The 24909-nt window shown below is 40.7% G+C and overlaps 1 protein-coding gene across 1 annotated transcript in view; it reads right to left on the minus strand.

Moving 5' to 3' along the window:
• Positions 1 to 4407, minus strand: part of NXF1 (nuclear RNA export factor 1) — a 76684-nt gene extending 72277 nt beyond the window's left edge. Inside the window, exon 1 of the mRNA XM_089652862.1 lies at positions 4260 to 4407. Within this exon, the coding sequence (XP_089508988.1) occupies positions 4260 to 4287 (28 nt within the window). The 5' untranslated portion in view covers positions 4288 to 4407. The remainder of the gene's footprint in view (positions 1 to 4259) is intronic.
• Between the last annotated feature and the right edge of the window lie 20502 nt (positions 4408 to 24909).

A 24909-nucleotide genomic window follows, 5' to 3' on the forward strand; every position in this document is an offset into this window, starting at 1 on the left:
AACGCGTCGGAACGCTTTTCCCAGCCCAGAGACACATCATTTCCGGTCACGTGGGGACGGATGTCCGAGCACAGCGACCATATTGGTTTCCCTATGTACATGTGAATGCACCCAGGGAATGAGGAGGACTGCATTTTACTAACAAAACGCATGTGAGTGGAAACTTTTTGCTATATGGAGTGTCTGAAATAAATGGTATTACACTATGGGAAGCTCTGTTTGTGTCCTATATGACGTTTGAGAGGAGGTGGAGAGGAGGTCCTGTGATTCCTTACTGAGCTGCTTGGAAGCAAAGGATTACCTGGAGGAGAGATATAGCCTTGTGGCCCCTTGCGGGTCGAGTTGGGGAGGTGAGCAGGCATTGCTGCCATTGGAGGATTTCTTCCCTGTCTTTTTTATGAGCACTAGAAGTGAAGAACACTGAGTGTCGTTTTCACCTTACTGCATGGACTGTGTTTGTTCATTTATGGACACTTTTTTATATCTAAACATCACAAGTTTTAGTGGATTTTTTTTATGTAATAGCATAATTTTTTCACAACAATCACGTTTATTTGATTGAGATTCACTATTTATATGCTTTTATTCTGTTAGGTGTCACATTTATTATTGGTATTATCACATATATATTTATATATATATTAATTAACACAGTTTTTTATATATATATTTTTTTCCATCACTGTTTATTCGTATTATCATGGATTTTCTATTTTTTACCAATGTATGATTTAAAGAAATAATTTAGGGGCAAGAAAAATATTTTATTTGGTTTTCTATTGACACATTTTTTATGTCACGGATATATTTTACTTATGAGGTATGGTTTCCATTTAATATTATATGCACTGTGTGCGTATGTAGGGATTCGTTTTAGCGCTTCACTATTTTTGTGTTTGTTACTTTATCACCTATTAGTTAAGGCAGAGTGATAGCTGCTGTTTAGGATAGGGACTCACCCATACCAAGCGCAGGAGGATATTCCCATTCATTCTAAACACAGGTGTAACATTACGAAAGCTGAACATATTCTTTAACCCTTTCACTGGGGATTCACTGTAGGGATAGATTTGGTCGAAATCCTGGAGTTGGCCTTTACAGTGGTATTAAACCCAGACACAAAAATGTATTTTTAGACAGGGTGGCTGCACTAGGTTTCTTTTTTCCTTTTGGGATAAAGGATTTACATAAACAAAATAAAGCTGATCATTGTAAGCGCCCCTGTCAGCATTAAATGGTTTCTCTCAACCCTCTAACTGCAATTTTTGCTGGAAAGCTTGGTCTGGTATTGTAAGTTGAAAAAAAATCAGCTATTGAATGGATCACCAGGTGAAAAAAGCCTAGAGCCTATACCACATACCAGCGCCCTGATCGCCACCATATCACATACCAGCGCCCTGACCGCCGCCATACCAGCATCCTGATCAAGCAGCTTGGTAAGGGAGCAACCAAGCAGGCTCGCTCCCATTCCCACACAAAGCCACAGCTTGGCCCTGCCCCCTCTCTGTCCTCATTGTTCACTGGCTGTGATTGACAGCAGAAGGAGCCAATGGCTCCCGCTGCTGTGTCTCAGCCAATGAGGAGAGAGAGTCCCCGATGCTCTCGTGCACATCACTGGATTGTGAAGGGGTTCAGGTAAGCACTGGTGGGGGAGGCTGCTGCACACAGAAGGTTTTTACCTTCATGCACAGAATGCACGAAGGTCAAAAATGTTGAGCCTTTACAACCACTTTAATACTGCTTTAAAGCTGCTCTCACACTGAACCGTTTTTCTTTATTTGGTGCAGGTTTGGTATGGTTAAAAAAAAAAAACAAAAAAAAAAACAAAATACCGCAATAAAAATGCACCACCCCATTGAAATCAAAGGTAAAGGCGACAAAAATGCCTCAAAAACTCACCTGCATTGCAGCTTTTAATTTAAAAAATGCACCGCAAACGCAGTTAGAGCGCATATGCGTTTTTGCCATGGATCAGTGTGAAAGTAGCTAAAGGATAAGCTCACCTTTTAGAACATGTTCTACCCATATTTAGGGTGGAACATGTTCCAGCTTCTGCTGCCTCCCCCCTAACAGTTCTGAATGATCTGCTAGGGTGCTGATGAGACCCCTTGTAGTTCATTCACAAGCCCTGCAGCTTTCAAACTGATAGCAGGTATGGAGGGACAGGCTGAAAGCTGCAGGGCTTCTCTGCAGAACCCTGACATTGTATCCCTGATCACGGGGGAGTGGTACGGGGAGTGCTCTCCAGACTCCTGCAGGAAAAAAACATTACATGCACATTATTTTTTTCTGCAAACATATGTACATTGCTTATTTTTTCTAAAATGGTAAACATATCCTTTAACCTCTTCCTGACCATGTTCTAGTCAAAAGGCGGCTACAGCACAGTGGTCCAGTAATGGGAGGGTGCCCCCCTGCACAATCTGTGATCAGTGGTGTCATCTGGATACAGCTGATCGCAGATCGCGGTAAAGGGCCAATCACAGCAGCCCTTTACCATGTGATCAGCGTGATCCAATCACATTGTACAGACTTACCGATTACCGGCAGCCTTTTCCTCACGCGCTGTCATAGCGTGAGGAGAGGAAAGCCGGTAACCGGAAGATAACACAGGGGTCACTTGCAATGTACAGACGATCAGAAAATTGTACGAAAATGCCGATCGTACAATAATCTGATAATTGCACAGCAATCGTCCGAAATTACTCAAGGGACAAGCACGAAGATTGTCTTACAATTTTCGTTTAACCAGTACAGTTTCCGTCTGAACATACAATACAAATACATTACTTCCAAATTTTTATTCTGTCGTACAAGAATTTTCGTACCTTTAGTAACCTCTAAACTTTCGATACAAGACTAGCATGCAAAAAAAAAAAAAAAAAACCGGATAATCAGTGCAGCCACATCAGTGAAGGAGAAAAATTACTTATTTGCTAAATTTTATTATAGAAACTAAGAAAATTTTTTCCTTTTTTCAAAATTTTCAGTCTTTTTTCGTTTTTGTTAGCCAAAATAATAAAACCCAGTGGGGGTTAACTACCATCAATAGAAAGCTATGTATATGTGGGCAGCACAGTGGCTAAGTGGTTAGCACTTCCGCCTGGCAGTACTAAGGTCATTGGTTCGAATCCCAACCACGGCACCACCTGCCTGGAGTTTGCATGTTCTCCCTGTGACTGCATGGGTTTCCTCCTACACTCCAAAGACATGCTGGTAGGTGAATTGGCTCCTGTCTAAATTGGCCCTAGTATGTGTATGTATGAATGTGAGTTAGGGACTTTAGATTGTACAACCCCTTAATGCAGGCCATAGACGGTTTGTTTATCGGCTGATTTTTCATCCGAAAGAATAATCTTCACACTGTTAGTGGGGCAACGGACGGTTTTCGCAGTTCCTCCTAATTTCATTTATCGGTCATGCCGGAAAATTTGTGAAAAACGGACGATTTTCACAATGACTGGTGGCAACGGATTGATCGATGTTTCGTTTTTCGGACAAAAAAAAAACAACGGCCGGTAAACTAACCATCTATGGCCTGCAGTAGGGTTAGGGACTGATGTGAATGTACAATATAAATGTAAAGCACTGCATAAATTGACGGCACTATATAAGTACCAGAAATAAATGTCTTGGAAAAAAAAAAAGACACAAATTTAGTTTGGGTTCAGTGTTGCACGACCGCGCAATTGTCAAAGTGTGACAGCACTGAAAATTGCCTGGGGTAGGAAGGGGGTGAAAGTACCCGGTACTGAAGTAGTTAAAGCAAAACTAAACTCCCATCCTTTACAGACAAGAAAGGGGCCATCTTGGATTCTTTGAATCTGATCTGTAGTTGCCATGGTGCTGTAGGTGATCAGATATGACAGCAGTCATTGGATGGTATGACAGTTGGGTGGACAACTGCCATCAGCGTGCTGGGAAGATCGCGGCCTATCCCGAATGTAACGGGAAACAGTCAACCTGGTGGGATAACTACGGCCATAAGTACGGAAACTCGGAGCATGCCGGGATATTGAGTCCTGTACAAGTATCACATATGTTTTGCCTCGAGTATGGACAGCAGGAACAGGCGACGAGCTCTTTCCTCATATCACCCACAGCGGAGCGACCAGTGTCCGCACTACAAGTCCCAGAGGCCTCAGGCCACGCCCTACACACCTCCATAATGTACTACAAGATGTCTGCTGAGGGGAGGTCGGTGACTCCAACCACCTCTGCACTGGTCTCCGGTAAATCGCACTCAACAAATCACTCACCGATATAACTCCGGCCACCTTCCGCCATCTCTATCTCGCTGGAATATGGGACTCTACGTCACTTCCTGAAAGGAGATCCCGCCCAAACCTTTCCACAAATCACCGGGGCAACCAGCCTGCCAGCTTCCCGCCATCGGTGACGCACGGCCAAGGACAAGGAGGCTGAACACTAGAGGGGAAGAGGGGGCTGGCTGCATGTCCGCAATGGAGAGGCTGTGTGTAGTGAGGCCTGCCCAGCGCTGCGAGAGGACGAGAGGTGACGGGAATTTCTTTGGACTTTCCTTATTAAGCTCCTAGTGTGGTCACCAGAATACAGGCGCAATGAAGTCATGTTTTATTTTATTTTTAAGTGATTCCAGTCATTCTTTTATGATTTTAAGGGACAACTTTCCTTTTTCCACAAGTTGTCATATAAATCAGAAGAAAAAGACATCACAACGAGGCTTGTGTCTAAACTGCTGCACCTTCGAAAAGTGATCTGAGTTCGATTTGCTTTTCAGAGGCATTTGATAGGCAGTGAGGAAGCGATATGATGCCGCCTTGCTGCCAGTTTTAACCCTTTAAATGCCACATCAATATGTCGCACCAGTGTGCATTGCAGTGCAGCCTCATCTTGATGGAGACATGTTCCGCAGCAGCACTGCCTGCCAATTGCGCCAAGGGACGGTCATTTTGGCCACAGGCGTGAAGAAAACCATCATAGGGCAGAATAGTGGCTAAATGGTTAGCACTTCCGCCTGGCAGTACTAGGGTCGTTGGTTCGAATCCCAACCATGGCACCACCTGCCTGGAGTTTGAATGGTTTGAATCCCAACCACAGCATCACCTACCTGGAGTTTGCATGTTCTCCCTGTGCTAACCTGGGTTTCCTCCGGATACTCCAGTTTCTTCTAACACTCCAAAGACATGCTGGTAGCAGGGACGGACTGACAATTCATGGGGCCCCCGGGCAATAGGGGATTATGGGGCCCCTGTGTCCTTGCCCACACCCAAAAAAGCCTATGAAAAAAACAATGAAAGGTACCAGGGGCACCTCATGGGGCCCCCTACTGACCCCAGGCCCTCGGGCAGTGCCCGAGTGCTTGAATGGTCAGTCCGCCCCTGGCTGGTAGATTAATTAGATCTGATCTAAACTGGCCCTAATAGGTGTATGTATGAATATGAGTTATGCCCCGTACACACGATAAGAAAATCGTACAAAAAATTTTGCGGTACCACTGATCGAACGATTTTCTCTTCGTTGATGAGCAGGATGTTTTAATCAATAACAATATTGTGAACAAAAAAATCCAGTTGAACAACAATTAAAAATTTTGTCGTTTTGCATATGAATAACCGTTTTTCTATGCATTGATATGACGGTCGTAGGAAAAAATCTATCACACATGAGCGGAAACAGAAGATGACTCGGATGTTTATGTCCAAGGAATCTTCGTAAACACAAACGAGAAATCCAAATGTTAAAAGTAGATTGGCCTAATGAGATAATGAAACCAGAATTCTGCATATTATATTTTATGTATCACTATTTATGTATATAGGTCATGTAATAAACTATATTATACTCATTGCTGTTAATTGTTGTGTATATCGCTCGTTCTGGCCGGAAGGGCGTGGCGACAAGGTCACATGCACACTGCATCACTTTCACTTGTACGGAAGATGTCAACACTACGTATTGCCCGACGAATTATTTTTTTAGATTGGTTAATGTGGGCCATGATTTTGACCAATGAGCGAACGCCTCTCAGTCGTCGGATGACCAATCGGTCGATTTTCTAATCCTGTATTCCCACCTTTAGGGACTTTAGACTGTACACCCCTTTAGGGTTAGGGACGGATGTGAATCTACAATATATATACAAAGCGCTGTGTAAATTGGCGCTATACAAGTACCTACTGTATAATAAATCATGACTAGCACCTAAAGGGGGGAGGCTGCTGCACTTAAGTACTAGACACTTTCACCCCCTTCCTGCCCAGGTCAGTGTTTAGCTTTCAATGTTGTCTCACTTTGACAATTGCGTGGTCATGCAACACTGTACCCAAATAAAATTTTTATGGTGTTTTTTAATACGGCTTTCTTTTAAAAGGTGGTATTTGGGAATAACCTTCTGGATTTCGCCCACAGCACTCCACAGAAACTGCTCTCCTAAAACTCACGAACGACTTACTAACCGCTAAAACCAAAGGTCACTATTCTGTACTCTTACCTTTGCACCTCTCCGCTGCCTTTGATCACCCCCTCCTCAAAAAAAAATCTATTTACTTGGCCTCCGTGACTGAACTCTCCATTGGTTCGAATCTTACCTATCTCACCGCACCTTCAGTGTCACAACTCCTCCTACTCCTCTTACTGTTGGGGTCCTCCAAGGTTCTGTCCTTGGACCTCTTGATCTACACTTCTTCCTTGGGTCAGCTGATAGCTTCCCATGGTTTCCAATACCATTTCTATGCTGATGACACACAAATCTATCTCTCTACTCCTCAGCTTACCCCATCAGTTTCCTCATGTATCACCGATTTACTAACAGACATATCAGACTGGATGTCACTCCATTTCCTGAAACTCAGTCTTTCCAAAACTGAGCTCATAATATTTCCTCTCCCACGCGCCTCTTCCCTGGATTTCTCCGTCAAGATCAATAGCACCACTATCAACCCATCCCTGCATGCCAGGGTGCTAGGGGTAACCCTGGATTCTGCACTATCCTTTCAGGCCCACATCCAATCCCTGTCCAAATCATGCCGCCTCATCCTCCGCAACATCTCCAGAATATGCCTCTTTCTAACCAATGGTACCAAAAAGCTCCTAATTCACTCCCTGGTTATCTCTCGCCTCGAGTACTGCAACTCCCTCCTCATTGGCTTACCTTTACATAGGCTATCCCCCCTCCAGTCCATCATGAATACTGCTGCCAGGCTCATCCACCTTACCAATCGTTCAGTGTCTGCTACCCCTCTCTGCCAACTCCTCCACTGGCTTTCACTCGTCCGATGAATAAAATTCAAAATACTAACTTACGAAGCCATCCACAACTCTGTGCAAACTATTGCTGCTATATAAATCCTGTATAATAGTAATTTACTCACCACTGTTTTTTTTTTATTTTTGCTAAACAAACGAAAAAAAGACAGAATTTGTTTTTTCTTTGTTCTGTCATAAAGTTTTGCAGATAAGTGTATTTTCTTCTTGACTGACGTGTGCTGATGAGGCTGCACTGTTGGATACTGGTGAGGCTGCATTGATGGGCACTAATGAGGCTGTACTGATAGGCTGCACTGATGTTCAGCTCTCAGGATTGCCAGTTATTGGTTTTCCTTTGCTCACATAGTGGCAGTGCAGAGGAAAGTAAAACGATAATCAGCAAGGGCCACAGTGAGTGACCCTTTACTGTGATCCAAAGGACACAGCTGTCACAAAGCGTGCCTGAGGCACATTCTGGGCGTACATCCCTAGACGTCCTCCCAGAACAAGAGAACCACTCTAGCCTTCTTTCGCCTATAGTTTGGTATTAAAGTGGGTGCAGTAGAATTAATGGCAAAACTTTTTGTTTTCTTTTTGAATAGTGTAAGGAAGGGTCATAACCAGGGGCGGACTGACCATTTGGAAACTTGGGCACTGCCCAAAGGCCTGGGGTCAGTAGGGGGCCCCATGAGATGCCCCTGGTACCTTTCTCATAGGCTTTTTTGAGTTTGGGCAAGGACACAGGGGCCCCATGATCCCCTATTGCCCAGGGGCCCCATGAGTTGTCAGTCCGCCCCTGGTCATAACCCCTATCAGTTTTCCCGACTTTCCCATTGGGGCAATAACCCCTCTCTTCCTGTCCTATAGGCAAAACAAGAAGTGAGAAGAAATCCCTCCGTAATTAAGGAATCCTGGGATGTCACCAGATCCAGTGTCTACATTATAGATTTCCCTTCAATTACTGTTCTAGGGTCACCCCAAAATGTAGGATTTTCTTTTAATTTCACTTTCAAAGATAATGGTATAAATAGAGAGGGTGAATATCCCTAATGGGGGCACAGACAGCAATAAAGACCTAACTGGTATTCTTATCCTTCCTCACTCTATCCAAAACTTTAAAAAAAATATGTTTTTTCTTTAGTTACACTTTAAGGGCTCTTTCTGTGCTGAGCCACTTTTTGTTGTGTGTGCATCCATCTTGGAGCAGCATACTGGCAACCCATAGAACTCACATGCAGGAAGGAGCCAGGTGCATGGACCTGAATGCAGGTACTGTGTTTTCAGATCTGTTCACCTGCTTCTGCCCACATGTTAAATTTTGAAGTGACAGTGTCTGTGCAACTTCTGCATGCACTTTTATGGGCTGCCTGCCTGCAGCTCCAAGGTGGATGCACATGCTGCAAAAAGTAGCTCAGCACAGATAACAGGCTCCAGCACACGTCTAAAGCAAAAGAAAAGACATTGCGAAAAGGCTAAGTTTAGACTTGTGTCTAAACTGCTGTGCCTCCGATGAGTGTCCATTAGCACCATATTGAGCTGAAATAATGACAAGACGAAATCCACCATTTCCAAATCATTGTGTTGGGTTGTGCTGAATGAAGAAGGAACATGCTGCATTAATACACAGTGCGACATGCAAAGTAAAGCTGGATGAAAGCACGGATCTGGATGAATTTTAATTTGTGTGTAGCCCTTTCTGTTTGACAGAAGTCAATCAGTAGATTGATTTATGTTAAATGGGACTGCTGGAAAACTTTAGTTTGATAAGCTGCTGCAGCCAGTTGGCTGCAGCACTGATGAGTGTATTCTCAGAGAGGAGTCCCACTGTTAGAATACAATAGCACAGCAAGGAGGATACCTCCATTCACCTACCTTGTGTAGATGGGGGAACCCTTGTTTTTTTCCTTCAGCCTGCATGTCTCTGACTCAAAATCTGATTGGTTAAAACTAGAGTTTCACTGTCATCTACTGTAAACTACAAGTGCCTACACTGTGGATTAGACATGTACAATTCATTTAGTTACAAATTGAAATTCAGACAAAATTTTTGTTATTTGAAGATTTAGATGTATCCGTATTTCTGAATCACAATAATAATGAATTTCAATGTATTATCCTTATTTGAATTAGGAAATGAATTTGAAACAGAATTCAAATTAGAAAATTCATTTTTATTCGAAATGGAAACATATTGCAATAAATACAGTAAGGTATAAAAGTGAAATAAGATGATGATTCCTTCTTAGGCTGCTTTAAAGAATAAAATGGAAAAGAAAAGAATAAAATAAAATAGAAAGTAATACAATATATTAGAATACAATAGAAAAGGAAATAATAAAATATAATAGCATACAAAAAAAGAATAAAATAAAACAAAAGAATTGAATAAAACAGAATAGCATAGGATTAAATAGAAAGATTAAAATAGAAAGAATATAGCCATGTTTAGAAAATCACATTTTGAATAGAATAAAATAGAATATAGCCGTCTTTTGAATAGAATAAAGTAGAATATAGCTGTCTTCCAAAATTCAAAAAGAATATAGTTGTTTTTCTAATAGAATATAGCTGTCTTCTGAAATTCAAAATTTTAATTTTGAAATTTGAATTTCATATAGAATAGAATAGAATGTAGCCATCTTCTGAAATTTGAATTTCAAATAGAATAAAATAGAAAATAGCCATCTTCCGAAATGTGAATTTTGAAAATAGAATAGAATAAAGTAGAAAGAATATACCTGTCTTCCAAAATTCAAATTTCAAATCCGTTAAAAAAAATGAATATACAAAACTAATTCCGTAAACAAATCATTCTAACATAACAAATATATGAAACAAAATTATTAATTTAAATTGGAACTTGAGTCAAAAAACTAAGTCCTGCTAGATTACTCCAGGCTGCCCCTCTTTATAGGTAAAGCTATGTAAAACCTTAAAAATATGTGCATATACTATTTAAAATCCAGTTATACACTGTCTCACCCTGTTCTGCACTTGCTCAGTTGCTCTTTATATTTAGGCACTATACCGAATTTGTAGAGGCCGATCTGCTGACAGCCGAAAGATTTAATGCTGCTCAGGACTCTGGGCTTTAGGAAAATGGCGGCCTCCAGCAAGAACAGGAGCAATGCTGGAGGCAATTTATAGCACATATTAATTTTGGTATCATAACTATTAATGTGGAATGTATGTTCCTTTCTAAAGAACATTATTTTGTATTGAGTTGTTATGGGTAAAGTTCCATTTTAACCACTTGCCCTCCTGAGGATTTACCCCCCTTAATGACCAGGCCTCTTTTTGCTACTCGGCGCCGCTGCACTAATTCAACTGATAATTGCGCGGTCATGCAATGCTGTTCCCAAACGAAATTTATGTCCTTTTTTCACACAAATAGAGCTTTCTTTTGGTGGTATTTGATCACTTGTGCGATTTTTATTTTTTGCGCTATAAACAAAAAAAGACCAAACATTTTGAAGAAAAACAAGATTTTCTTCTTTCGGCTATAAAAAATATATAGTATACTCAAAGTTAGGTATAAATTTAGGCCAAAATGCATTCTGCTACATGTTTTTGGTAAAAAAATCCCAATAATTGTATATTGATTGCTTTGTGTGAAAGTTATAGAGTCTACAAACTATGATATAGATATTGCAATTTACGCCATTTTTTTGCTATACAGCACTGCACAAGTTTAACTGACAATTGCGCGGTCATGCAATACGATACATAAATGAAATTTATGTCCTTTTTTCACACAAATAGAACTTTATTTTGGTGGTATTTTATCACCTGTCACTTTTTATTTTTGGCGCTATAAACAAAAATTTTTGAGGAAAAAAATGTTTTTAAAAAAAACCAGTATTTTCTCATTTCTGTCATAAAAAATATCCAAAAAAACTAAAATTTTGTCATAACTTTAGGCCAAAAGGTATTCTGCTACATGTTTTTGGTTTTTGTCTACAAACTATGGTATAGATAATGGAATTTACACAGCTTTTCTGACTGCTCATCACATTTCTTGAGCTGCTAAAATACCAGGATAGTACAAACACCCCCAAAGGACCCCTTTTTGGAAAGTAGACACCCTAAGCTATCTGCTGAGAGGCATATTGAGTCCATGAAAGATTTTTTTTTTCCACAAGTTTCTGGAAAATGACAAAAACTTTTTTATTTTTTCTTACACAAAGTTGTCATTTAAATTATATATTTTTCACACAAGTCATGGGTATATGTGGAATTACACCCCAAAATACATTCTGCTATTTCTACCGAGTATGGGGATACCACATATGTGAGACATTTTGGGAGCCTAGCTACATACAGGAGCCTGAAATCCAATGACCACTTTGAAAGCCTGAAGGTGCGTAACTTCCTCATTTCACTTCCTCACTACTTATCACAGTTTCGGAGGCCCTGAAATGCCAGGATAGCGCCAAACCCCCCCAAATTACCCCTTTTTGGAAAGTAGACACCCCATGGAATTTAAAAAGAGGCATGATGAGTATTTTGCAGATCTAATTTTTTCTCACAAGGTTTTGAAATCTAAAAAAAGAAAAGAAAAAATATATTTTTGTTTTTTTTCTTCAATTTTCAAAAACTTGTGGCAACAAACGAGATCTGCAAAATACTCACCATGCTTCTGATCAAATTTCTTGGGGTGTCTACTTTCCAAAAAGTGGTCATTTGGGGGGGTTTGGTGCTATCCTGGCATTTCAGGGCCTCCGAAACTGTGATAGGTAGTCAGGAAGGGTAATGAAGAAATAAAGCCCTTTAAAAGCCTGAAAGTGCTTATTGGATTTTGGTGTCCTGTACTTGGCTAGACTGCCAAAACGTCTCACACATGTGGTATCCCCATACTCGGTAGAAGTAGCAGAATGTATTTTGGGGAGTAATTCCACATATACCCATGGCATGTGTGAGCAATAAATCATTTAATTGACAATTTTGTGTAAAAAGAAACTTTTTTTTGTCATTTTCCAAAAATTTGTGGTAAAAAAATAAATTCTTCTATTGATTCAACATTCCTCTCAGCAAATAGTTTGGAGTGTCTACTTTCCAAAAATGGGTCGTTTTGGTGGTTGGGGGGGGGGCATTTTATGCCCAGCATTAGAAGTTTATGCCGCACATCACTCACTCTTCTAACCACCTGAAGACCAAGCCTTTTCTGACACTTTTTGTTAACATGAAAAAAATCTGTATTTTTTGCTAGGAAATTAGTTTAAACCCCAAACATTATATATTTTTTTAAAGCAAACACCCTAGTGAACAAAATGGCGGGTGCTGCAATTTGTTATGTCACATACTACTTGCGCAGCGATTTTTCAAACACAATTTAAAAAAAAATACACTTTTTTTTACTTTTAATGCATAAAAACACTAAATATTGGCCAATTATTTGGTAAAATATAAAAGATGATGGTATGCCGAGTAAATAGATACCAAACATGACATGCTTTAAAACTGCGCATGCCCCGTGCAATGGCGACAAACTGCATACGTTTTTAATATCCATAGGCAACATTTTAAAAGCCGTTAAAAGCTACCATTTTAGATTTACAGAGGAGATCTAGTGTTAGAATTACTGCCCTTGATCTGATGTTCATGGCGATATCTCACATGCATGGTGAAACCGCTGTTTCCATAACGGCACAGGTCAATGCTCATGAACGCAGATGCGCGCGTGTACAGGGGGGCGAGGGTACTTTTTTTTTGTTATTTTGTTTTTTTATTATTTTTACACTGTCCCTTCATTTTTTTTTTTATTACTTTTAATGCTATCACAGGGAATGCATATATCCCCTATAACTTCAATGGGCATTGTCATATATTCTTTTTTGAGAAATCTGGGTTCTATCAGACTCTAGATATCTCCTTTGCCCTTACATTATCTAATCAAACTAAGATCGGTGTGATCAGATGCTTTCCCAATTTACAAATGGCGCTGTTTATATCCTGTGAAACTGAAGTGATGAAATGCTTGTAGCTTCTGATTTCTTAGGCTATAGAGATGATTGGCACCATTCTGGTCTCCAATCAGCTCTATGGTCAGCTAGCAGAAACACTGGCTGCATTCTCAGATTCCCCCGATGGCACGGGACTGCCCGAGAAGGCTGTGGAAGGCAGTGGTGGAGGGGGGGCATCATTTTCTGCTGCTTGTAAAAGCAATCCTGCAGCTAATTAGCACTAGGATTGCTTTTACATGAAAGCCGATCGCTGGCTGAAAATAACAATACCAAGATGATGCCTGCAGCTGTAGGCATCATCCTGGTATAACCATTCAAAGTCCAGTGATGTATCAGTACGAATTGAATTCGTTCTGCAGGACATTTCATATAGCAAAAAATTCGTAAACCGAAACACTGTTTCCCATAGGAATGCATTTAAAACCAATTAATCCATTCAGAAGGTCAGAAAAACAGTAAATGCTACTAAAATACCGTATGAGTTATTTTATTAACTCTTGCAGTATTTGAGTAGTGACAACCATGTGTTAATATTGCAATGTAAAAAAAAATTTAATTGCAGGTAATTCACTCAGCTGTCAGGTGCCAGTTTTTAAATATAATTACCTTTTTTTTTCCCCTTCACTATGCAGTAGTTCAGAAATTCAGCAGTTATTTTCCCCCTCCAGCTGAAAGGGAGAAAGTGTCTTTTAGTTTATTTCCCCAAGTTAAATGATACAATGTTTACTTTCAGTTTCTTAAAAAATACAATATATCCTTTCAGTTTCTTAAAATATACAAAAAGTATCCTTTAGCTCTGGGAAACTGACAGCTAATGTTGTGAGCTATACTGAAGAAAAAAAAAAAGATGCCAATAGCTTTTAAAAATCAGCACTGACATACACTTAGCATTGTGAAAAAAATTAGTAAAACATTTGTAAACTGAGGCATTATTTTCAATAGATTTTCATTCGTAAACCGAAAATTATTATTATTATTATACAGGATTTATATAGCACCAACGGTTTGCTCAGCGCTTTACATGATAGTGGGAGACAATACAGTAATAATACAGTTCAATACAAGAGGGAATTGAGGGCCCTGCTCTTTGGAGCTTACAATCTAGGAGGGAGGGGTGAATGGTACTATAGGTAAAAACTGTGGGGGATGGAGTGGTTGGAAGAGTAGAGGATTCCAGTATTAGCAGAGGGCGGGATAGGCCTCCCTGAAGAGATAGGTTTCAATGATCGCCTAAAGGTAAGTAGAAATAAAGTAGTAGTAAAACTAGAAAAGCTACAATTTCTGGGGAAATTGTGTGAAGTGTTCTTGCCTCCACCAGTAGTCTACAACTGGAGTGGGCGGAGTAACTGGGTGGAGTGGCTTGAGCAGGGGCGGAATGACCATTTGGAAACTCGGGCACTGCCCGAGGGCCTGGGGTCAGTAGTGGGCCCCATGAGATGCCCCTGGTACCTTTTTCATAGGCTTTTTTGAGTTTGGGCAAGAACACAGGGGCCCCATGATCCCCAATTGCCCGGGGGCCCCATGAGTTGTCAGTCCGCCCCTGGGCTTGAGTAAATGTTGTGTGGTTGGAGTGGCTGGAGTAACTGTGAAAAGGTTGGACTGGGCAGAGTAACTTTATGGAGTGGGCAGAGTAACTGTGTGGAGTGTTTAGAGTGAGTAAAGATAGTAAACATTACACTAACCAACTGATTGATCAAATTTAAAAAGCGCACATGGCAAGCTTGATAGAGTGAGAAATGCATTTCAACTTTTTATTATTTATATAGCACATTTAATTGCAATGTTGTTGCCCAAAGTGCTTCACAGTTACATTAAAACATACATTTATAAAAACATTAGCAGCATTATCACCTCAAATACTCTCTACTGTAGAAAACTTATTTCCAAACCTTTAACCAGAAGCCGGCCAAACTGTCACGAATTCAAAATTAGATTTCAAATAGGGGAGAAAAGAGCCGTTAAAAACAAACTGCTCCAAATTGCTCACTTCACCGGCGTCTTCAAATGGTCGTAGTTTTAAAAACTATAAATCCTACAGCGAAGAGCTTTATATTGTGAGAATCACAAGACCCAGACCTACATGTTGATGTATAGTATGTCTCTGAAATATTAAAAATGAAGGCACAGTCGCAGTTTAGAAATTGCCCTTCAAATTTGAGGTGGCTAGAGTGGAGTTTCAATGAATGTCAATGGGCGGCATGAATTGCAAACAAATAGTCATATTGTGAGAACTATCAGGACTATGGCTTAGCTGTGGACATTTTAGTGGCAGCAGGGATAGCTGAACGTTTTGATATAAGATTTGTGTAGGTGGGCTTGAAAATGAGGGAGTGATGGCAGTTTAGAAATCATGTCCTGATTTTTCAGCTCACACTCTAGCTTTTGTCAGCTCCCACTCTAGTTTTGAACATTCCGCCATTCATTCCTATGAGACCAATTTCACCACAAAAACGCTGATATTTTGTGAACCATTCGGCGAAACGTTCCACAAAGTAATAGCACACCAATCGGGAACAATACGCACGTTTCAGTATATTACTGTCTATGTAGTGTAAAAACTGTGGGAGGAGTTAGGGGGGTAAATTTGGCTATAATAATAAGAATATATGTGAGATAACAGTAAGTGGTCTTGCCATGCATGTAATGCTATGTTCTTTTTTTTTTTGTATGCAGCCTGTGGACTGAATGAAAAAAAGGTAAGAAATCTCTGCCAGAAAAAGTGTGTGGGATGCCCACCATTGGAATATACCTTCCTGCATCCACCCACTTCTAATGGTGGGCACACATTAGGTCACACTTTGCCACATGCTCCAGTTCCAAGATTGTACAAATGTCTAAATAGTGGCACGCTTGAATAAAAATTGTCCACGTATAAGTAGTACCCCATATGGAGAAGGATGACACCAAGTCCCAAACTGTCTTTCCGCTGTTCCCCATGTAGTCTGGGCATCTTGGGGGCTCCATGTGACTATCTTTTCCCTCGTATATCCGAACTATACTTGTGCTCGCCACCACACTAGCTTGTACTACACTTATGGGACTCGCCACGTCGCCAAGTCATACTGCAGTGCTGGTATTATTATTACACAGGATTTATATAGCGCCAACACTTTGCTCAGCGCTTTACAATATAACGGGAGACAATACAGCAACAATACAGTTCAATAAAAGAGGGATAGGAGGGCTCTGCTCCTTGGAGCTTACAATCTAAGAGGTATGTGAAAGACCAGGATGTACTAGATTGCTGGGGTCGCCAGTTCACCAAGAGGTAGCGTGGCACTAGTACTGGCACTCTGCTGCATATGAGAGTCATCAAAATTTACCAATAAGTGCTGACAGAGATCAGGCCTGGTTTTGTGTGCAATGTATCAAGTGATAGTGACCTACTGACACGGCACTTGCTGGGGGAGAAGGGGGGGGTAAGCGTAGGGGCTAAACGCAGGTGCTGGCAGGTGCCGGGACTGATCCCGCTAATGCTGCGTTTTTGGGGACACTATACTAATGTGAATGCTGGTATAGTGCTGATCTGATCAAAGATATTGATCCGTTCAGACACTATACTAGCAATGGAGGTTTCTTGTGTATGAGTGTCTTCCTGGCAATCAAGGGGTTAAATGTGATGACTGGTGTACTGATGGGCAATTTGACACCATCTGGGAGGGGCATGAAAACCATGAAAGCGCCGATCACGTATATACAGTTGTGTTCAAAATAATAGCAGTCAGACATCACTAACCTGATCAATCACTGTTTTTGCTAGAAATTATATTTCTACATGGCAAATAATTTACTAGCAGGTGTAGTAGAGTAATAGAAATCCAACAGACCCAACAGTCATGAAATGCGTGCTGCTGATTCTGTGTAATTGAATCACTAATAGAAAGGGGCATGTTCAAAATAATAGCAGTGAGGAGTTCTATTAATGAGGTCATTCATTCTTTGAAAAACAGGTGGCAATTATTGCCCTTATTTAAGGAAGGAAGGCAGCAAATGTTGTACATGCTGGTTACAGTGTATTTCTCTCTGCAATTCTGAGGAAAATGGGTCGTTCCAGACATTGTTCAGAAGAACAGCGTACCTTGATTAAAAAGTTGATTGGAGAGGGGAAAACATATAAAGAAGTGCAGAAAATGATAGGCTTCTCAGCTAAAATGATCGCAAATGCTTTAAAATGGCAACCAAAACCTGAAAGATGTGGAAGAAAGCGAAAAACTACCATTTTAATGGATAGAAGAATAGCCAAAATGGCAAGGAGTCAGCCAACAATCAGCTCCAGGAAGTTCAAAGAAGGTCTAAAGTTACCTGTGAGTACTGTTACAATTAGAAGACACCTATGTGAAGCCAAGCTATCTGCAAGAAGCCCCCGCAAAGTCCCACTGTTGAAAAAAAGACATGATGAAAGTAAGATTGTTCTTTTTGGGTCTAGTGGCGACCCCCAAACACTGAATTCAAGCCACAGTACACTGTGAAGACAGTGAAGCATGGTTGTGCAAGCATCATGATATGGGGATGTTTCTCATACTACAGTGTTGGGCCTATTTATCGCATACCAGGGATCATGGATCAGTTTGAATACATCAGAATACTTGAAGAGGTCATGCTGCCTTATGCTGGAGAGGAAATGCCCTTGAAATGGATGTTCCAACAAGACAACGACCCTGAACACACCAATAAACATGCAACATCTTGGTTCCAGACCAACAAGATTGATGTTATGGAGTGGCCAGCCCAATCCCTGGATCTTAACCCAATAGAAAACTTGTGTGGTGACATCAAAAATGCAGTTTCTGAGGCAAAACCAAGAAATAGAGAAGAACTGTGGAATGTAGTCCAATCATCCTGGGCTGGAATACCTGTTCACAGGTGCCAGAAGTTGGTTGACTCCATGCAACACAGATGTACAGCAGTTCTCAGAAACAGTGCTTATACAACTAAATATTAATTAAGTGATTCAAAGGAAAGAAAAATCTTCAAATATTTTTCAGTTTATATAGTGAATGTTTGAGTTTGTAAAGAAGAATACAAACACTGCTATTTCTTTGAACAGTCTAATATTCACTTTTCTTAAATTTGTTTTAGAGGAACAACACAAATTTGATATATTTTTCTTCATGTTTTGATTTGGAATATAATGTGTAGTGTTCCCAATGCATTTGTGTGTATGGAAATAAAAGCTATTAGAAGGATTTTGAACTTTATTCACTTTTTTCAACACACTGCTATTATTTTGAACACAACTGTATATGTGATTTTGCACTCCTGTGCCGCCCTGTAGCAGTATTTCTGCTATAGGGCGGTCTGGAAGCGGTTACATAAGCAGTTTGTGTTACGGCGCTGCGTTACTTTAACTGACAATTGCGCGTTCATGCAACCAAAATTAAATTTACATCTTTTTTCCCCACAAATTGAGCTTTCTTTCGGTGGTATTTAATCTCCTGTGCGTTTTTTATTTTTCGCGCTATAAAAAAACCTGACAATTTTGAGAAAAAAAACATATTTTGGACTTTTTGCTATAAAACATGTCCAGTAAAAAAATGAAAAATCAATTTTTGTCATAAATTTCAGCCAAAATGTATTCTGTGACATGTCTTTGCTAAAAAAAAAATCCCAATACGTGTAAATAAATTGGTTTACGTGAAAGTTATAGCATGTACAAATGGCGGGATAGATACTGGATTTTTAATTTTTTTATACTAATAATGGCAGCGATCAGCGATTTATGACAGTGATCAGCAACTTATGGCGGACATTCTGACACTGGGGGGAATTAACTTGGGATCACTGACATCCCCAGTGACACCAATACAGTGATCAGTGCAAAAAAAACCCACTGACACTGTACTAATGGCACTGGGGAGGAAAGGGTTACATTTTTAAGGTAATCACAGGGTTAACTGTGTGAGGGGAGTGTTTTACTAGTGGGCGGGGGGGTGTACTTCACAGGAACACACTGATCCCAAGAGCTAAAGTCCGCTCTCAGGAACAGTGTGTTGGGAATTGACAGGGAGCAGAGTTGCATTGAAAACAATGCAGCTGTGCTTTGTGTCACTGTTTGCCGGCAATAGCCGGGACCCGGAGGGTAATGACCAGCCAGGACCCGGTGATTGACACCCGTGGCCACGATCGGCAGCAGGGGTAGGGCGGTCACGCACCTCACGCGCGCCCCCTACCTGTTTTGCAAAATGACATTTTAAAACGTGATTTTGCGCAGTGGTGCCGCCCTGTCGTCGTTTTTATACAGTGGCTGGTCGGCAACCAGTTAAAGAGTCAATATGAAACAAATTTTTCTGTTGTGCACATCTCTACTGTTGATTCTGAAGGCCTCAAGGCAGATTTCTTTGACCCTTGCAACATGGCTATCATGGCTGAAATATGATTGGATAAAAGCTCTAACATAAACATACACTACTGGAAGCAGCAAAACCAAGAGAAAAGCTATGAAGAGAATAGACTATTGGGAATAACACATGGAAAAAATATATTAAAACGTAAATCGGTAATTCTGATAGTTCAAGCAGTGTTTAGACCAGCAGGAGAAGGTCTTGCACAACCTGATGTCCCACCACTACATCATCATGACTGATTTGTTAGTGTGCTCAGCTATCTTGTAAATCAACCTGATCTTTTTGGCTGGGGTGCAGCACTGTCAGTCCTCATGGGCTTCAAAAGCTGAACTCCTGGCAAAAATAGTATTGGAGCTTTAGCTAAGTACCAATAACGTGCCTATGGTGTGTGTCCTACTTTTGGCTGCTGCATTTCTGAAAACTTGTTAGATTTATACCCCCGTGAAAGTGATGTAAGCACTGAACTCCACCACTGAAACTTGCAGTAGGAGCTTGACCATAGAGATCACAGTGAGCCGCTCACTTTGTAGCTCTTCTATTTATTAAACATCAAGATGAGATCATCAAGTTCATGCACCCCTTGCCCAATCTCAGAACGCCTTATATTCTTTGAAAAGAATGAAAAGTGTTCAATGGAGGAACTGCAGAGCAAGCAACTCTCCATGTTCACTGTGCTCCAGCCCGACTGTCATTTTCAGTGGCAAAAGTTTAGCATTTACATCACTGAGGGGGGTACATGAATTCTAAAACAGCAGTTGCGATTCAGACACACATCATAAAAGGCATGTTATTGGTACCTAGCTAATACCCCAATGTTGTTATTGTCCTGAGTTCAGCTTTAAAAAAATTGTAAAAAAAATAACAAACATGTCTGTACGTACCTGCTCTGTGCAATAGAATTGCACAGAGCAGCCCTAATCCTCCTAAAGTCCCCCGCTGGTGCTCTTGGCTCCTCCTCTCTTGCTGGTGCCCCCAACTGGAAGCTGACACCTATGGGGGCACTTGTGTGGGCTCGCTCACGAGACCTGCTGCTGTGTCCATTGACACAGACAGACAATGGGACTCGGCCCCGCTCCCCGCTCCCAAGTGGAAGCCAATGGCTGCCCAGGGAAAACGGACAAAGCTAAGAGAGCCTCAGCTCTCATACACAGCGCTGGATCGTAATGGGGCTCAGGTAAGTATATGGGGGGTGAGGGGGGAGGATGTGACAAAGAAGTTGTTTTAACTGAATGCATAGAGTACATTCAGGTTAAAAGCCTGAGACTTCAGAACCACTTTAAAGTAGAAATAAAATGTTCATTTTGGATAGTTGGGGTGATAACCCCTGTCAGTATTCATTTCCTATCCCATAGCCACAACAGGAAGTGAGAGATAATTCCTCCAACATGAGGGAAATCCTTGGAAATCACAGAACAAGCATCTCAATTAAAAGATTTCCCCTCTATTCCTTTTCTGTTGATAACTCAAAAGATGGGATTTTCTTTTACTTTCTTGGTGATATAAAGTCATCAGAACAAAAGGAGAGGATGAATGTCCCTACAAAGACACAGACAGCAATAAAAATCTGAAAGGTGTTCTAATCCCTCTCCACCTTATCCAAAACTAAAAAAAATATTGCCTTTCGTTATATTTAATCTTGCAACTTTCCTTTTTTTCTTGTTATAAAGATATGCTGAAACCAAAACACAGAGGTGAATCATCACGGTGACTTATTCTTTATGGGAGGGCTCACTCTTAACTATATGGGCAAAGGTTTGCAAACACCTAACCACCACACCCAAACTGAGGTCAGGTGTTTGCAGTAAAGAGCACTGTTGTTCCTACAGCATTCTGATCAGCTGTTTCCTTCCAAACATGTAACAACAGTTTGAGGAAGGGCTTTTTTTCTGTTCTAGTATGACTGCCAGGTCTATGAAGATATGATCTGACAAGTTTGGTGTTGAGGAACTCAAGTGGCCTGCACAGAGCCATGACCACAAGCATAATAAAAACCTTTGAGAAGAACTGAAATGCCAGTTGCAAGCCAGGTATGGTCTTCCAAAATTAGGGCCAGACCTAACAAGTGATCGTTTGGCTGAAACGCACACAATTCCACAGATACACTGTAAAGCCTTGTGGTAACCCATCTCCAAAGAGTAAAGGCTGTTATAGCCTCAAAATGGAAGACAACTCAATATTATTGCCTGTGGATAAAGAATGTCCAACAATTTCAAATGGTGGCCATATAGTGTACCAGTCACACAAATCAGAGGCCACAAAGCAGACATTCCCTGGAAGTCATAAATAGTGCCTAAGATATGCTTTAGAATTTCAATGCTCCTCCATGCGACAAATGTTGGTGTGGACACCAGATTCATGTACCTACATGAATCTGATGCAATCAACCAGTGTGGGGGTGCACTGAGAGGCAAGTGTTCATACGGACATTCCGACCTCAGTACAGTGGAGCTCCCTCCCCGATGCTGAAGCTGCCACAGAGACAGCGCAGCAGTGGGGGAGTTCTGTACCTGGGGGGGGCGGAGCCTAAAGGGGATTTGCAGACACTAGTTCCCCATCATGTCCGCTCACCTTGTCATTGGCAGCAGGCAATGGGCAGGTCACAGGTCTTTAGCCAATAGACAATGGGGTGTAAACAATAGTAGTTGGGTTGGGTTAATAATGGTTGGGGATTCACTATTGTTTACACCCCATTATAAGTTTACTGTGATCCCTCATTTGGGGATAGGGGGGATTGAGGGTTTGTTTGTATATTCACATTAGGAGTCTAGACGGGACCTTTTTTGTTATTCCACGTTTCACCTTGTATACATTACCATTGGATCCTGGTTGGATCAGATCACTTTAGTTGTGTCATTCATAATTTATGTGCATGTTGTTGTATTTATTTATTATAATTAATTTAATTTATTTATATATGTGGGTTTTAGATTATTGCTACACTATCTTTTTTCTAGTTGCACATATACCTATTAGAATCCACCCAGTGCATGCTGTCAATTACAAGGTGAGTGCTGACATGGGGAACTATTGTCTCGGCTTCCCCATCAGACTCTGCCGACTGCAGTGTCTTCCGTTGTTAGGAGGCTGTCAGCTGTGAAGCTGACAGTGTCCTTAGCAACAAGTGACAGAGAGGGAATAGCATCAATGAATATAGCACTCTGCTACACTGCAGGCAGGGACAGGCACTCTAGTTCCAGAACTCCAGTGATACCTAGCTAACAGGTGGGAAGCCTCACTTTTGTCATTCATTGCGTGTGCTGCTAGTAATACAGAGTCATGTCACAGCTTACTGAGCTTTAACAAGGACAGATTGTTGGTGCCGCTTAGCTGGTGCCTCTGTGACTGAATTTGCTCATTTATTTGCTGTGTCGCAAAGTACAGTATCAAAGGTTATGACGGCATATACAGTTTACGGAAAAACATAATCTATAAGTATAGGTGCGGTCAGCTGACTGAAAGAGACAAAAGGACATTGTGCAGGATTGTGACCTGGAATAAGAAAACAACTGATGCAAAAGTGACTGCAGAGCTCAATCTCAGTCTTCCACTTTCAATGTGAAACATGTCGTCACTTAACACTTGCAAATCGTGTAGTGTTTCCATTTTTTTGTCTAACCCCTGTACATAGCTTAGATACTGATATGATATTATTCATATTTCTAGGTACATATTACATATTAATCTTGTTTGGTTTGTTATAGATCTTAAATGTATTGGATTAAATGTTTTATAATATTTAATGACCCTGCCCTAACCTAGCTCCTTCCTCCCCAATTTTTTAGTCATTTCCACTCGTTGAATATAGGGCCCTCTATTACTAATTACACAAAAATGAATACAAATAATTATCGGCTGACCGTAACCAGCAATATCCCATGTGTGCAATCTTATCCATGCTTTTTATTTAGAATGTATTCTTCTAATATGATTTGTTTTTTTACAATACTGTGTTTTTAGCTTCTTATCGTATACCAGTAATTACTTTAACTCTTTAACTATATATTGCTGAACTTCTTTTTGCAATCATAATATAGTTTGCCTAAAGATATTGGTGCAAAATTCCAGGCAGCATCTCAATGTTTTTTGTATATGTGTGTGTGTGTGTATGTATGTGTGTATATATACAGTATTTCCCAGAAGTGAGTACACCCCCAGGGGCGGACTGACCATTTGGAAACTTGGGCACTGCCCGAGGGCCCGGGGTCAGTAGGGGGCCCCATGAGATGCCCCTGGTACCTTTTTCATAGGCTTTTTTGAGTTTGGGCAAGGACACAGGGGCCCCATGATCCCCTATTGCCCGGGGGCCCCATGAGTTGTCAGTCTGCCCCTGTACACCCCTCACATTTTTGTAAATATTTTATTCTAACTTTTCATGTGACAACACTGAAGAAATGACACTTTGCTTAAATGTAAAGTAGTGAGTGTACACCTTGTATAACAGTGTAAATTTGCTGTCCCCTCAAAATAACTCAACACACAGCCATTAATGTCTAAACCGCTGGCAACAAAAGTGAGTACACCCCTAAGTGAAAATGTCCAAATTGGGCCCAATTAGCCAATTTCCCTCTTCGGTGTCATGTGACTTGTTAGTGTTACAAGGTCTCAGGTGTGAATAGGGAGCAGGTGTGTTAAATCTGGTGTTATCACTCTCATTCTCTCATACTGGTCACTGGACGTTCAACATGGCACCTCATGGCAAAGAACTCTGAGGACCTGAAAAAAAGAATTGTTGCTCTACATAAAGATGGCCTAGGCTATAGATTGCCAAGACCCTGAAACTGAGCTGCAGCACAGTGGCCAAGACCATACAGCAGTTTAATAAATCCAAAACTCTACAATTTCCCACTGAAAAGTCAAACTTCCACCCTTGAAAGTGCAAAATAACATTGTTTATTTCCGAGAGGAAAAGCGCACTCCATAGGAAGATTATACCATTTGGTACAAAGGAAGTCAGAATGCTTTGAAAAACAGCAAGAGGGTAATTGTACACTATCCCATAAGCAGAGTGGTGGCACTTTATTTGGGCACAATTGTCACTGATCATTCTTCACTGATCGCAATATGGAGTATTGATTATCACTTCACATGTATGATTTTTATCACCAGTGTGATTGCATGTTATCACTTATAGTAATTTTGTGTTAAAGATAATGCACCATATTTAGTTTATTTTTTGAGGTACCTCTGGATTGAAGGGAAGATTTGGACATTTACACATTTGGAAGACTTTTTTCTTGTTTGATTTTTGTTTTATTTTTGTTTTTTGGACTTTGATTTTGGATTATGGACTTTATTATGGACATTATTTGAGCAGTATGAGATTGCGGAAGAGGGTATATGCAGGTTATTGAAAAGGTTTATGTTATCATACAGCA

This window comes from Staurois parvus, unplaced genomic scaffold (assembly GCF_062004578.1).
Source record: "Staurois parvus isolate SC_StPar_1 unplaced genomic scaffold, SC_StPar_1.0 ptg000694l, whole genome shotgun sequence".
NCBI classification, from domain to species: domain Eukaryota; kingdom Metazoa; phylum Chordata; class Amphibia; order Anura; family Ranidae; genus Staurois; species Staurois parvus.